The sequence below is a fragment of the Theobroma umbraticum genome, unplaced genomic scaffold, assembly GCF_002168275.2.
Source record: "Theobroma umbraticum cultivar Fairchild unplaced genomic scaffold, ASM216827v3 scaffold_44.0, whole genome shotgun sequence".
Classification (NCBI taxonomy): Eukaryota; Viridiplantae; Streptophyta; class Magnoliopsida; order Malvales; family Malvaceae; genus Theobroma; species Theobroma umbraticum.
Window position 1 is genome coordinate 5,720,738 of NW_018397255.1, and position 15,347 is coordinate 5,736,084.

Consider the following 15,347-nt stretch of genomic DNA (forward strand, 5'->3'; position numbering starts at 1 on the left):
TTTATTGGCTTTAAACCCAAATCTTTCTACTTTTTTAAGTATTACAAATATTACTACCACACAAGTATCACACACACTATTTGAGTACGGTCTTTTAGTATGCAAATTTCTTTTCTCTGGACTATATTTGCTTTTATTTCTTTTAGCACTGCTTAGTTTTTAACTTTTAATTATTTCCTGGTTTCAAGTTTAGTCAGAGACTCTAATTGCATTTTTTTTAAGTTTCAAATATATACTTGGGTTTGAGTCCTAAGTCACTAAAAAGTTTGGGATTATCTTGCAAAATATAAGATTGTTTTGGGCTTGCACGAAGTTTGATAGTCCATTTGTCTGGTTGGTGTTCCAACTTCCGATTTTTTTTTTCATTTTTTTAATAATGGACTTTATCTCAATTTCTTTTCATATGTGCCTTATAGGCCCCATTTATTTTGGGTTGTGTTATTCTTTCATCTCTAATGCAAAATGAGCCCAAAAGTAATTAATAAAAATAAATAACTATTATTTTTGTTGATTTTAAAAATAAGAGAATTGAAATCAACTTTTGTAAATCAAATATTGGAATGCAAGTAACTATCATTTTTACTCAAGTAATTATCCAATCATCAGCATATACTATATATGTCTCCCTTAGTATTTAAAAATGCAATTACATCCAAAAAAGGTTTCTGCAATGAAAAAATGGTAACATATCTTTGATCATTAGTATCATAAAATTGACTAATAGTATTACAAATTTGATCGGTATCTTATAATTAACTTATGGTAATTTTTTAAAATTTTAAATTGTAGCATTAATATAAATTTAATTAGTATAATTAAATTAATTCAAAGGAACTTTCACAGCTTCAAACTCGATTAGACGTGCTAGTTGCACTAAATTCTTCATCTCTTAATCTAAAAAAACTTGTAATAAGTTTACAAAAATTGTTTGGAGTTATCATCATGATTTGATGTATAACATATAATACTCTATATGTATCTTACTTAGCACTGGAAATAAAACAGCCATTTTTTCTAATCCCCAAAATGTAACATTTCTATCTAATCATTAACTAGGATGAGATTCCTTGTTTGTATCACAAATTTGATGCGTATCTTGCAATGAACTTATGACAGCGTCCACGGCCTCAGACTCCGCTGGATATTCTTGTAGTGCTAGTTGGGCCGAACCCTTCTTCTCCTTGGCTTTTCCCCATAATACAACATATACCCCTATAACTATGAGCACTGAACCTAAAATGCTGCTACATGGAAACATGCGCTCCATATAAATAAAGACGCAAGGAAAATGAAAATATAATTGTAAAGAAATGCTAGCTCAAGTTGAATTCGAGTTTAAAATTAACCTTCCTATATTTAGCCTCTCGTTCAAGATCAAAGATCCAACAATGGCTACAAATACTAGTGTAAAAGGGTTGAAGATGGATACAAATAATGGCCCCCTCGACCGCAAGCACCAAGTCATAAGAACAACCGTTAGTGCTGTACCAATGGCTCCCTTAGAACAAGAGTCAAAGAGTTAAGACAGAATTTTATCAAGAGAAAATGGTCATATATATAATTGATGGAAACTGTCTTTACCGTGTAAACAGCGCTTAGAAGCCTAATATTCCAGCCAAGCTTCCACGCAGACCAGTTCCTCTCAGCAATTATGGTATAAATTGTTGCTTGAACTGATGCTGCGATGCACATCAAAACGGTGCTTGAATATATGTAAGGATAATTTTCACTGATCTTGGCCTGTCATTGTCAAATTAAAGCAATCCATGGCAGCCGTAATTAATATATTCAAATAATAGTAAGATGGGTAAATTTTACTGGGAAATTACGTACTTGAATTATATACCAAATTGCAAAAGATACGCACGCCGCTAGAGCCAACAAGGAACCTAACACTTGATTGCCAAGCAAAGCATGTTTCCCTGTTGCATGATCTCCACTATGTTTGGCTAGGTTTATGTTGGTTGACCAAAGGTTTATCTCTTCTCCTTTGTAAAATGTAATAATCATTGCTCCACCTATGCTCAAGAAAATGCCCACCAACTTGGCTTGTCCTGCCAGCGTTCTTATTCCCAATCTCTCCAACCTGAAAGAGTGGAAGGAAATCTTTGAAAGTAGGAAATTTAATTCAATGTTCACAAGTGAGTATGCATTAAATTTGTTTACGGTCTCAGTCTCAATTTTTTTTTCTTTAACAGTTGACCAGAGGTGTTCATGGTATGGGTCAGGACAATCCTGATTACATGTTGAAAACAGTTTTTTTGTTTTTCGAAAATTAGATATATTATTGCCTTGCTTGGGAAAGCCAAGTGCCCTGGCTGGGGAGAAATCAACCAGGGCCTCAGAAAAACATTCCCAGCTGTACGAATACATCACAAAAACCACATTCCGCATAAGAGAGACGCATTCTGCATCCAGGAGACACATGCTGCACACCTGGAAAGAGAATACAAATGCATCTTGAAAACTTAAACTCCATAAGACCAATATTGAGTCAACCTTCTTAAATTTTTCAAGTGTGTTTGACATGTATTGAGTAATTAATTAACATCATGGTATCTATTAATGTTATTTACTAATAATTTCATTCTACAAGCATTGAATTAACTTGACTGATTTTATACATATATGTATATATATAATCATTTTGTCCTTTTAAAATTTATAGAATAAATTAAGAATAAAATAGAACAACTCCCCTGAGATTATAAGAAAAGAACCTTAAGATAACGGCCAAGATTAATGTAGCAACAGGAACTAAGTTGGACACGGCTGTAGCAAATGTTGCAGATGTTAAGGATAAGCTCGCAATGAATAAATTCGGTCCCAGTGCTCCCCTGCAACAATATTTAAACTTCATACATTTGACCTCGTAAGGATTGATTCTTAAGCTTTTAAAAAAAAATAAAAAAAACCTTTGCTCAAAGATGAGCAAGGCAATTTTTTTTCCTTTCAAAATATAATTTTTAAAAACCATTTTTAATCTCACCATCCAAGTCTCTATCAACAAAGATATGTAGCTGATACCTTCTTCTGGGAATTTCAGAAAGATCAAAGTGTTGGATAAATTCATTGAAAGAAAATGATCATTGCATGTTATTCTTACCCAAATAGCCCCGATAAAAACCCTTGGAACACTATCTTCCATGTCAGTTTTGCTTTACTCTTCCTGTAAAATGCAGGATCGAAATATACACAAGATCAGCTGCTGTAAATGTATATATGGTCTTCTTGTCAATATCTAAATATACGGGTTAAATACAATTTAAGTTAAAAGAAAATAGCTTTAATCCAAAAGTTGAGTTACAAATAGCAAATGTGTGATTATGAAACTTAATCATTAGAAATTTTTCCCATATTCTCCCTCCTTTCTGTCCTCCCTACCAGTCAAAACCCTAGGGAAAAGGAAAGAAACAGAGAACAGTAAGTGAGAAAAACATGTAAACGTTACCTTTCTAATATCAATGCAAGTGGAATTACACAAGCAGTGGCGAAGATAAATCTGTAAGCGACCAATACCCTCACGCTCATACCGTAAATCACAGCCAACTTATAGAAGACAATTACTCCACCAAGTGCTGCTTGAACCACCAATATAAGTATCACTGCTTTAAGACCCCGAAGAAGATCAGAAAAATTCTTACTCATTTTATGTCCGAACAAACTTGTGAAAGCGTAAAATTCTCTTGTTCTTTCATCAAAGGCGTATTGGAACTGCTCTTTGATTTCAAACAGAAAGAATAATGTTAAGGATTAATGGAAAATATTTTTAATATCCCTTTCATTATTGTTTAATTTTCATTCTTTGACCATACAAAAGAAACGACAAATATTTTCAAAGGATTGGCCTTTAAAACATTTGGACGGCTAGTTTATAGTTTTTATAATATTTAGTACATTATCACGCAATAAGTTTACAAGCCTTCTATTTATCAACCTAACACAAACTTGAGAAACTTGACAGAAAAGAATTTGCAGCTTCAAGCTCAACCGTGGTGAGGGGAAGAGCATTGAACTTGGTTCGAAGTAATTCACATGAGAAGATATTTTAGCTTAAGTCCTGTTGCTTCGCAACTTGGTGGATTTTAAAAGAAATTCAACAAACAAACCTGTACGTCTTGTTTGTCTTGTTCATGATTTTGTTTCATATTCTATTGGATTCTGATTCCATCTTGTTTCCTGTTGCTTTTCATGGTGACTTTTCTTTGTTTTTTTTTTTTTAAAGCAAAAATTGTATTAGCTCCCAAAACTTGCATGTCATAACAAGTTTTAAATTTTGTTGACGAAAAGACTTTTCTTTGTCTTGATCTTAAGTTTTTTCATTTTTTTTTATAAGAGTTCAACAAAGAATAAAAAGCTAAAAATATCTAACAAAATTAAAAACTCCTCGACTCCTATACTAATGGCTGCATAAAGTAGTCAACTCTATTACCAACTTGACTACAGATTAATGTGTATGAGCATTTGTTTCCAAATTAATATCTTTATTTTTAATCAATTTATATATATATATATATATGTGTGTGTGTATGTAACGAAATAATTTGATCCATAATGTGACATGTTGGAGTTTGTTTTTTGGAAGCATCCAATTATATAATGGCAGGTGAGAATAATTGAAACTTTTAACAATTAACTGTACTTGCAAGTCTATCTTTATAGTTGGTATTCTTCAAGATCACGGTAGACTCACATTATTAGGATAATAATTTTACTCTTAAGTAAAAAGATCATGCATCAATTAATGAGTCAAATGTTCAAGTGCTTTTTTATATATATTTGATTTTCATGAAAATTAAAAATTATGGTTCTCTATGTAATTTATATTAAAACTTTTAAATAATTTATTATAAAGCTGAAGTATTAAAATTTTTAATTTTAAAAAGTAAAAAATATGAAAAATAAAAAAAGAAAAAATATTGAATATTAAAAAAAATAATTTTAAGATATTCAAAAAAAATAAAGAAACAAAATGGAATGAAAGGAGTAGTTGATTTATTATCAATTAGTAGTATATATTTGAGTGTGTGTATTCTTGAGAGCCCAACTTTTACAATTACAATTTCTTAGTAAATTTTCATATTAGTGGCTCTAATTAGCTAAATTCTAATCCAATTCAGTTGTTCCTTTTGTTGGCTTTAAACCCAAAGTAGTTGTCTAATAAATCTTTCCTACTTTTTTAATTATTACAAATGCTGCAGACACGTAAAAAATTTGAAATCCTATACATTCTATTTGAATATGGTCTTATTAAATGCAAATTACTTTTCTCTGGACTATATTTTTTTAATTTCTTTTAGCATGCTTAGTTTTTAAATTTTAATTATTTCCTGATTTGAGGTTTAGTTGGAGAGACTATTTGTTTTTTTTTTTTTTGGGTGTCCAAGACATACTTGGGTTTGAATCCTAAATCATTAATGGCTGTGTTCTAACTTACATGCAAAAGATAAGATATTTTGGGCTTACACGAATTGTGATAGCCCAATTATATGGCTGTGTTCTAACTTACATATTTTTTTAATTTTTTCAATAATGGACTTTTTCTCAAATTCATATGTGTTTTATAGGCCCCATTGTTTTGGGCTGTGTTATCTCTTCATTTATAATGCATAATGAGCCCAAAAGTAAATAACTATTTTTTTCATTTAAAAAAAAAGAATTCGAAATTAACTTTTTTAAGTTGTATATATGCAAATAGCTATCATTTTTACACAAGTAATTATCCGGCCATCGGCATATACCATATAATTAACTTATGGTAACTTTCCGAAACTTTAACATCTAAGTAATATGAAATTAACTTATAATGTTATTATAAATTTAATTAATATCATGAAATTAATTTAAAGTAACTTCCTCGGCTTCAGAGTCTATTGAACGTACTAATTGCACTGAATTCTTGATCTCTTTAGTTTTTCCCCATAATGCAACATATACTCCTCCCATTATCAGCACTGAACCTATAATGCTGTTACATGAAAAGGAAACATGTTATCTAATTAAATAGAATTGCAAGAAAAATGAAATTTATAAAGAAATAATTCTAGTTTAAATTCAATTCGAGTTGAAAACCTTCCTAGATGTAGCCTCTCGTTTAAGATCAAGGATCCGACGATGGCAACATATATAAGCGCAAAAGGGTTGAAGATGGATACAAATAATGGCCCCTTCAACCGTATACACCAAGTCAAAACCACAATCATCAGTCCTGTAGAGATGGAGCCCTTGAAACAAGAGTAGAGCCAGAGGGGATTTTGTTAGGAGAAAAGATAAAAATAATTATATATGTATGTATATGTTTGATCACAAATGCAATGTCCTCAATCTCATGGTTGTAATCACTTTCAGATCTTAATTTATAGCAATCTTAATTAATGCCGAACTAGATCATAGTAGGCTCTGTGTTACTTGCGTTAACAACATCTTTGCCTCGGAACTACTTTTACCGTGTAAAAAACTGCGAAAAGCCTAATATTCCAACCAAGCTTCCATGCAGACCAGTTCCTGTCAGTAATTATAGCGTAAATTGTCGCCTGAATTGATGCTGTGATGCTCATTAGAGCTGTACTTGAATATTTGCAAGGATAACTTTCATTCATCTTGGCCTGTGAAAAACAATACCTAGCCATCAGTAAATACCTTGCAAAAAGTAGTTGAAGGCCATTTACAGTCATTAATTATATCAGATGAAAGCTACTAGAAACTGACTTGAATTATGTACCAAATTGCATAACATAAGCAGGCTAGTAGACCCAGCACTGAACCTAGAACTTGATTACGAAGCGAAGGGTGTGCCTCTGTGAGATGATCCTCGTCATGTTTAGCCAAGTTTATACTGGTTGACCAAAGGCTAATCTCTCGCCCTTTGTAAAAGGTAAGAACCATTGCTCCACCTATGCTCAAGACAGTGCCAGCCAGCTTGGCCGTACCTGCCAACGTTCTGATTGCCAATCTCTCCAACCTGATAGAAGGGAAAATTAAGGAAATTAAATCTATTTTTTAATTTTTACAACACGGTGCAAACTGTAGACATAACAATTTTAGTGATGAGCACATCCCCCGAATATTAATTGTAAATCCATGATTTAGCCTTGCGTGAACCAAAGAATCTCAAATATATATATATATATATATATTCATATCTCCTTATCAAAGTAAACTATGAGTAAATGGTTGCTTAAACTCAACAAAACCCTTTAGTCAACCCATCTTGGACGACTATTCCTTTATACTTGACAAGTAACATCACGATTTTTGTTGATTTTATCAACTAATGGTTTCTTTCCACAAATGATCTTGAACTATATTGGCTAATACTTTTTTGGTTAATAAAGATTAAAATAGAATCTCCCTGAAGTCTTGGAAAAATCACCTTAAAGTAATCACTAAAATGAAAGTAGCAGCAGGAATTAGGTTGGACATGGCTGTCGCAAATGTTGCTGATGTTAGGGCCAAGCTTCCAATGAATAAATTCTGCCCTAGTGCTCCCCTGCAGCCAAATTTAAACTGCATATTGTTAGTATTTCTTAAGCTCTAAGGGCCAGGAAAAAATAAAAAATCATTTTCTCAAATAGATGAGTTACACATTCTTTTTTTTTCCCTTAAAATATTAATTAATTTCCATTAAAACCAGTTTTAATGTCATGATCTTACCCAAACAGACCCGATAAAAATCCTTGAAAAGCTATCTTCCATGTCAATTTTGCTTTACTCTTCCTGTAAATATAGAATTGAAATACACAAACATTGAAATGCGGTCCAACTGCAAATGTTGTTCTTGTTAATATTAATACTATCATCATAAAGCATGGACGACAAAATTAAGTCAACTCATAGCAATCATTAAGTATCCTTTGTAGGTTTTCTTAGATTTACAATAACATTGCTCACTTAACTCCCAAAAATGAATTCATAAATTTTCAAAATTCATTTATAATTTGACAAAAGTTAAATACTTACTCTGTCCCATTATCTTTATGTATCTTTTTTGTTTGGGATGCTTTTTCTCTCTTTTTTTTAACAAGTAATGCTATTTTTTACAGTTCAATTTTTTTTTCATTTTTTTATGTAATATTGGGTATCAATAATATAAATAATTAAGAATTTTTAATATAAAATATACTAAAATAAATTTTTTTAAGTTTTATAAAATATACGGAAGGCAAATATTTAACGACAGAAAGATTACAATAATTCAAACACTGATTAATTTTTTCCTCAGTAAGTAGTACTAAGACAATGAAAATTGTGTTCACATGCAAATGACACTAAAATGGGTAAAAAAAATACAAATAGGTAAAAAAAATGTAAGAAAAACTATATATAATAATTACCTCTCTAATATCAAAGCAAGTGGAAGTATAAAAACAGTGGCAAAGATAAATCTGTAAGAGATGAGTACCCTCATGCTCATACCGTCAACCACAGCCAACTTATACATTACATTTACGCCAGCAAGTACTGCTTGAACCAGCAACATAATTACCACTGGTTTAAGCCCCTGACCAGGATTACAAATATTCGCACCCATATCTAATGTTCGAAGAAACTTGAGAATACGATAGCATAAGTTCTCTCTCTGTTTCTTTTATTGCCAATAGTGTTCTTATATACCAACTACACAGAAAAATTAAAAAAAAAAAAAAGAAAAGGAAACAGTGTGCCATACCACTGTTTCCAGAGGAAACTAATTAAGAAAAATGTGAACCATTGGAAAGTATTTTCCACCCTCAGATGTTACGTGTGCTGCATGCATGGACTTGCAAGCACCAGGAGAGAAGTCACTGTCCTTCTAGGGCCATGTGTTGCTGTGCAGTATTTGTTTGCGATCTGCAGAATCCATTTTATTGGAAAATGAAAATCCAAACCCCATGCTTTTAAAAATAAGATATCTACTTTGTGAAAAGGATATCTACGTTTTTCCTGAGCAAATCCAAACGCATTAAACAGAGAGGAAAAGCAAAGAAAATCACAATCTTTTTGGATAGTTAGTGTTTCTTGTCACCAAAGGCTCTGCCTTGCGTCAATCCACCTCCACGTAGTGTACAGCCCGATCACACAAAACATATAATGCAATCCGTAACATTTATTGGCATTTCATCGATCTGGATACTGTAAAAAGATATCTACTTTTTATTAAATTAAAAAGTTTGATTAACGGGTATTTCAAATACTGATAAGGGATCAATTTAGAAATTGCTTTTACATTTAATATATTACTATTTTCACCAAACCCAAGAGGAAATAATACATTAATACTGATCAAGCTTTAGAATCTGGCAGTGTGTTGGCAATTTCATTCCCTGGTGTTCAACATTCATCCTTCTTTCTCTATCATTTTCGTTTTCTAAATATTTTGGTTTTCGGGCTATTTATCCCGATTTGCACATACGAGGTTCTAACCTACCATTTTCATCTATTAGAGGGCCCAATATATGTTGGGTTGTTTTATTTTTTTTCTTCATCATTAATGCGGAAAGAAAAAACCCAAAATAAGTTTAAAAAATAGAAATATTATAAAAAACAAATTAAAGTCAATACAATCAATATATTTTAAGGCCTTAAATTAGCCACAGTTGCATTTGAAATTCAATATAATCAATTTCTATCAATAACAAAGGTAGTCTTATTACTCACATGTGCTATGATAACATTACAATAATAATTATAAGTAGAATCATATTTAGTTGTAGTATAGTTTTTAATATCTGTTATTGTTTTTCATACTGTCTCTATACACCTGACTGAGAATTTCTTTAAAGGAATTGGCCCGCTGGAAGCACACTTGGGCGGCTAGTCTTATTTTATTCATCCAATTTACATGATTGCACGAAAAAATTGTGAAAGCTAAATAATTGAATACGACAATATATAGTGTTATCAACAGAAACTTGATAAACAAGACTCTTATCTCATTGACAAAATATGGTTGAAGGTGCAGGTAATATTTTGGGGAATGGTATTTTGATTCATTCCATGAAAAGAATTACAAGAAAGTTTGTAAATATGTGCAGGCTACAAAAGAGGACAAAGACAAAGAGCTATAACTAATCTACCTGTTAACTAACATAACGGCTATCAAAAGAAATTAATTACATCTTTTTCGTGTCATTGAAAGGGTGCAGTATAGACCCCTTTTCAGCTTCTAATGATACGGTGCGTTTCTTCAACCCTGATTCCTCCTCTGCTATTTACAAGTAGCAGCTTCCTAGGTAGCAATTCTGCTGCCTTTATTCCTCTGCTACATTTGAATCTTTCACAATCAATATTTCTGGTTAATACTCATAGATTTTGCAGCTGCGGATAACAGGGCCTCTCAAGCTCAATTGATTAAACATGAACTAAATAAAGTGGTGACTCGAGAGTATGGCCTGAGTACAATTGCAACTGGATCTTACAAAAATCAAAAGAAGTAGCCGATGTTTACAAGCAGCCTTCTCCCTTACAAAATGGAAATCAATCTCAACATGTTTGTTTAAGCACCTGTCAGCTTTTTGCTTCGGTTTTTTAGTAATGCACTGGTGCTTATAGCTGCTAGAAACTCATAATTTTATCATAGTAGCAAAACAGAGTTCTAGTGCAGTACAGAAACTATGCTCATATATTCAATCTAAAAATCCCACATGTCCATATGAACAAGTAGAGAATATCAAAAACAAACTCAGATTATAAGAAAAAAAAATATTTCAGAACGATAGAAACAAGTCCACTCAAAAGCCACCTAAACCAAGTGAATTGCTTGATTTCTACAACAATCTCTCCAGCAGCCTTACCTCATATCAGTCTTTTTCATTCTTCCTTTATCACGCTTAATTCGATATTATTGTTGAAACTTCACTTTGCTAATTGTGTCTTCTCTTCCTTACAGTCAGCTGATGTTTCCTTGTTTTGTGTTTAGGACACATGCGCTGCTGCTGCTGGCTCAGTTGCTGGCGTGGCTTCAATTGATTGTTCTGTTTCCATCTTTCCAGGAGCTACAACAGATTCTGGACTGGAGGTCCCCTCAATTGGGTTCACAGGTTTCGCGGTCTCCAAATCCATAGCCACAGAAGCCTCTCTAAGTTTCTCAGTCTCTGATGATGCTTGTTTCACTGGCTCCACTGATTCTAGTTCCTCAGGCTCCACCGATTCTGTTTGCACAGGCTCCACTGATTCTTGTTTCACTGGCTCCACTAGTTCTGTTTTCACAGGCTCCACTGATTCTCGTTGCACTAGTTCCGGTGATACTTGTTCCGCTGCCTCTGATGGTGAGTCATCACTCTCAGCTGAACCCTTCTTTTCATTCTGCAAATAATACAAGTTAAAACTATGTTAAAAAAATCAAAAACCTGCAGTTGCTAAAGTCTATCAAATAAAATTCATTTAATGATGTCAAATGATGCAGCATTTTCATCTAGTAATCCATGAATGAACCATTGGAGAAGTTGCAGTTAATATCCTTAATCACACAAATAAAGTGGTGAAGAGTAAAATAATCCCCCTTATTATTGCTTTGAAATATTGTTCAACCAATCCTAAAAGTTGACTAAGTTCCCACTGGTTATTCTCTTTGACAGAACCTTAATCCTCCCAATATGATGAAACTGTTTTCATCAGCCCAAGTAGCAGAACCACTTGAATTCTTCTTTGCATATATTTATTGGAAAATTATGAACCACTAGTTTGCTGAAAATAAAATCAACTATTTTCTTATAATTGTCATTCTTTGGAGTTTGGATCCACAGTGCAGCATTATTGAGAAGAATACAAACACAGGGAATCAAGGATGCACAGTGATGAAGCTTTACAGATAAGAATGTCTAGAAAGAGTTTCAGATACATTCCACAATGACAGAAAACTAAAGCACCTGTAACTTCATCAATAAGTTTAGATTAAGTACATTATCCAAATGAACAGAACAAACCAGTACAGGAGGTCCTTAATGGATCGGTGCATCCCCTAAACCATCAATTTACATGGTTGCCCACCACCTAAGATGCTGCTCTATACTAGTTTCCAATTCCGTCATGGTAAAATTTTATGAAAACATTCATTTATCAAAGATCTTGGATCAAAAACAATGTATTTAACACAAGTAGTTTAAGACATTTCTCAGTTTTCATAGTGTCAAGAATTTAAATGCACCCTTGTAATTTGAAATCAATGTAAACAACCGATGCCTGAAATTCACTGATACATCATGATGGAACTACAGAAAACCTTTTGTGCAAAACTCATCTTTCTCTTGCAGTAATAATTCATATTTCTGTACAGGAAAATTAATCAAACCCCTCTTGCACGCGCAGATGGGGACATGGAAAAGAGGAAAGATATAGAAGGCAAAGGATGCTACTATTCTACCCCGCGTAGAAAACATTGAAACAACCACATAATGATGCAACAAAATAAAGAGGAAACAAACAATTGGTAGGTCCATAAGTCAAAACATGTTTATTTCTGATAAAACCGAGACTTGATGGATTGGATTGAATGGTCAAGATATTACTATACTGATTCTCCAGTTCAAAGTATCTAGCGTCCATCAACTTTGGTGCTAAAAGAGGTGGCCAAAAGTTTACATTGTAAAATTCACCACGATGTGTTAGGAATAGTAAATGATTGATGCAGACTCTCAGACAAGCAAAAAGACAAGGGGCCAATTACAATATAACTAGATTATTGAATCTTGACAGTCAATACACCAAATCAACAGGAGCTATGCCAGGAATTGTTTTTATCTTCTTTTTCAATCTTACCTTCACTCACCAACCAAAGGGTACAAAACCAGTTATAATTCAATGAAAGAGCCAGGATAAAGATGTCGTTAAACAACCAACATATTGAAAAGACAGATATGACCGTATTCAGATGAATGATCCCATCATCCAGTTTTAACGAAATCACATCAATCAATAATCAAAATGCACAGAAACATCAAGGCAATTAACATATGCTTCACAATTAATAACGACCCTGGAATCAAAAGATCAAGAATTCCATGTTCAAAATTTTGTACAATACTAGCCATTGGATTTTGCATAAAATGCAGTTTCTGTGATATCTAAAATGGCATTTTAGTCATGAATGTTACCTCTATCGCACCCAAAACCAATACAACCTTTGCTAACAAAAGTAATAATTTTTAAATGCCGATAAAGATTAAACCCTTTCTTCAAATTTTAGCATAAAAATTATTTAATAGAAACTGATACCTCTTTGAACAAGTTGCTAAGAGATTGTCGCTTATTTGCTTGATCATCGACCTTGTCATCATCAGCAACATCCTCGGCCTCACCAACGTCCTTGGCGTTAACAACCTCGTTAGCATGATCATCTTCCACCTTCTTTTCACCTTGAGCAACAACATCAGCAGCCTCCTTTGCTTCAGGAACCGCAGGAACAGGCTCTTTCGTCGGCTCAGGAGGAGGTATCGGAGCCGGGACCTCCCTTTCGTCACCCTTCAAAACCTTAGGCTTAGTAGCGCAACCTCCCATGTTTTCCTGATCAGCTTTCAAAAGCCAAAGAGCCTATTCTAAAACGTTCTTCTTTAATGTTGTTTCTTTCTCTGTTTTTTCACCTGTTTTGGGTGAGTGAGAGGAAGATTGAAGAAGAGAGAAAGAGAAGATTTAGGAGATTTATAGGGAAATGAAAGGAAGTTTTTAAGGTTTGTTGGCTTCCGACAAATGTTCTGCGGTAAAGAAAGAATGCAAAGAGACAGAAAATAGACAAACCGACAACGGAAACAGATTGAAAGATTTTATTAACGTTCCAACAAATCGTTCCTATATATATTAAGTATTACATAGAGAATAATAATAACAGGTGTCTCAAGCTGTAAAGCTTTTGATGACTCCAATTTGTTGTGGCGTTGATTAAGAGAAAAAGATTTTGGTTTTCTTGAACAAAAGCTTATCAAATTTTGGAATAGGAACCGAAACAGCTGGTGGGGTTCTTTAATGTTTCCTTTTTATTCTTTTTTTGTGGACCATGGAAGAAATTGAGGAGCTGGCTCTTTATTCAGCCATGGATGGGGGCGTAATGTGTAAGGAGAATGGACCATGGCATGCAATGGAAAAGGGCTGTAAAACAGCCAGGTGGGGTTCTGTAGTCTCTGTCAAGGTTTTTACATGTTTATATTCCATGTGTGCTTGGACTCCTCTGTCCTGGAAAAATATTTAACACATTGGAATAGTTATTCTACAATGACAAGCGACAACATGATTCAATTAATGGTCAGTTACATGTTACTTGATGTAAACCATAAAAATAACGGAGAATTAAAAAGATTTATACAATGACTGATCAATTATATAAATTTAGCTTAACCATTAACAGAATATGAAAAGGCATTATAGGATACCGATACAGTTTGATCACTTTTCATGGCGCCGGCTAGGACTGCAGTTTTGAGCCATCTAGAAACAATCTAAGTGACAGAATTATGCTTAAAAAACGGATACAGTTCCCAAGCCTAAAATTTAAAACTAAAGACAGTTCCAACTTTAGGGGAAGCCGCGTTTCAGGATTGCCAAATCCATGATTCGGGATATGAATGAAATGATAACAATGAGGAAATGAAAGAAAACAGAGAGCCAGAATCTAAACAGAGTTGTCTTTGTTTCCATGGCGGCCGAATATGCTTAAATGATAATTCCTTTATTCAAGGATATTCATAAAGGCAATTAAGGAAGAATGTGGTGTGCCTATAATTTCATCGTGTTGGTCATTACTCCACTCTCTCCTACATGTCTATATCTGCTATCCATTAATCCAATCTACTTCCTAATCTCAAATTAATGGAGAGATTGTAAGGAAAGGGGTTGGCCCATGTTGCCATGTTGGCGCTACTTTGAATTCTATTTTATAAGATGTCTCTTCAAAATCAAAATTGTGAGTCACTTACATATTTATTATTCCTATAGCTTTTTTTTTTTTCTCAAAATAACTAGAATGCGATTAGGTTGATGATGAGAAATCTTGGTTGATTAGCTGTCTTAATCATTAGGCAGCTATGAAACTAAAAGTACTTATTAAGACAGTCATTGTACTTAATTTGCCCAACCTAAATGACAATAATTGAATATGTAAAAGTGTATATTGTATTTATAGCTTGAAATGAGATTCAAAATATATGTGAGACTATGATTACCACATTTGTGGCACACTAAAATTTTGCTTGTCATTTAGTTTCCGTTGATCGTATGTTAATTAAGTTTATTATTTAATATATTCATGAAGGTTAAATTAAATGAATATGGGGTATATATATAAGTTTTATCTGATCAGTAAGTATCACCGTGATGGTAAATATACCCTCTCCTACTCTTTTTTTTTTCTCCCCAATAATTCCCTATCTTACAAAAAGAAT

The 15,347-nt window shown here is 33.1% G+C and overlaps 3 protein-coding genes across 3 annotated transcripts; all 3 read right to left on the minus strand.

Annotated features, from left to right (window-relative positions):
• Window positions 1–1,048: 1,048 nt before the first annotated feature.
• LOC110409804 (WAT1-related protein At1g25270-like) lies at window positions 1,049–3,648 on the minus strand. Its single transcript, XM_021419279.1, has 7 exons — window positions 3,452–3,648; window positions 3,107–3,169; window positions 2,721–2,837; window positions 1,834–2,086; window positions 1,582–1,740; window positions 1,347–1,498; window positions 1,049–1,241 (listed from the first exon to the last, which is right to left on the minus strand). Exons 1-7 carry the CDS (start codon window positions 3,646–3,648, stop codon window positions 1,049–1,051), a joined length of 1,134 nt encoding a protein of 377 aa, XP_021274954.1.
• Window positions 3,649–5,838: 2,190 nt separating this feature from the next.
• LOC110409835 (WAT1-related protein At1g25270-like) lies at window positions 5,839–8,530 on the minus strand. Its single transcript, XM_021419316.1, has 7 exons — window positions 8,334–8,530; window positions 7,654–7,716; window positions 7,373–7,489; window positions 6,709–6,961; window positions 6,447–6,605; window positions 6,073–6,224; window positions 5,839–5,968 (listed from the first exon to the last, which is right to left on the minus strand). The coding sequence occupies exons 1-7, from the start codon at window positions 8,528–8,530 to the stop codon at window positions 5,839–5,841; spliced, it is 1,071 nt and encodes a 356-aa protein (XP_021274991.1).
• Window positions 8,531–10,577: 2,047 nt separating this feature from the next.
• LOC110409084 (uncharacterized) lies at window positions 10,578–13,893 on the minus strand. The gene is made up of 2 exons (XM_021418318.2): window positions 13,192–13,893; window positions 10,578–11,283 (listed from the first exon to the last, which is right to left on the minus strand). Exons 1-2 carry the CDS (start codon window positions 13,471–13,473, stop codon window positions 10,894–10,896), a joined length of 672 nt encoding a protein of 223 aa, XP_021273993.1. The 5' UTR covers window positions 13,474–13,893; the 3' UTR covers window positions 10,578–10,893.
• Between the last annotated feature and the right edge of the window lie 1,454 nt (window positions 13,894–15,347).

Bases quoted from the DNA above. Each gene is read 5' to 3' on its own strand.
- LOC110409804 (XM_021419279.1), bottom strand. From the start codon at position 3,648: ATGAGTAAGAATTTTTCTGATCTTCTTCGGGGTCTTAAAGCAGTGATA. The intron at 3,170-3,451 runs GTAACGTTTACA...TGCATTTTACAG, and splicing joins CTTGCATTGATATTAGAAAG to GAAGAGTAAAGCAAAACTGA. The intron at 1,499-1,581 runs GTAAAGACAGTT...TCTTGTTCTAAG, and splicing joins TTCTAAGCGCTGTTTACACG to GGAGCCATTGGTACAGCACT.
- LOC110409084 (XM_021418318.2), bottom strand. From the start codon at position 13,473: ATGGGAGGTTGCGCTACTAAGCCTAAGGTTTTGAAGGGTGACGAAAGG. The intron at 11,284-13,191 runs GTATCAGTTTCT...TATTATTTGCAG, and splicing joins TTAGCAACTTGTTCAAAGAG to AATGAAAAGAAGGGTTCAGC.
- LOC110409835 (XM_021419316.1), bottom strand. From the start codon at position 8,530: ATGGGTGCGAATATTTGTAATCCTGGTCAGGGGCTTAAACCAGTGGTA. The intron at 7,490-7,653 runs GTAAGATCATGA...ATTTGGCTGCAG, and splicing joins TTTTTATCGGGTCTGTTTGG to GGGAGCACTAGGGCAGAATT. The intron at 6,606-6,708 runs GTCAGTTTCTAG...TGTTTTTCACAG, and splicing joins CAATTTGGTACATAATTCAA to GCCAAGATGAATGAAAGTTA.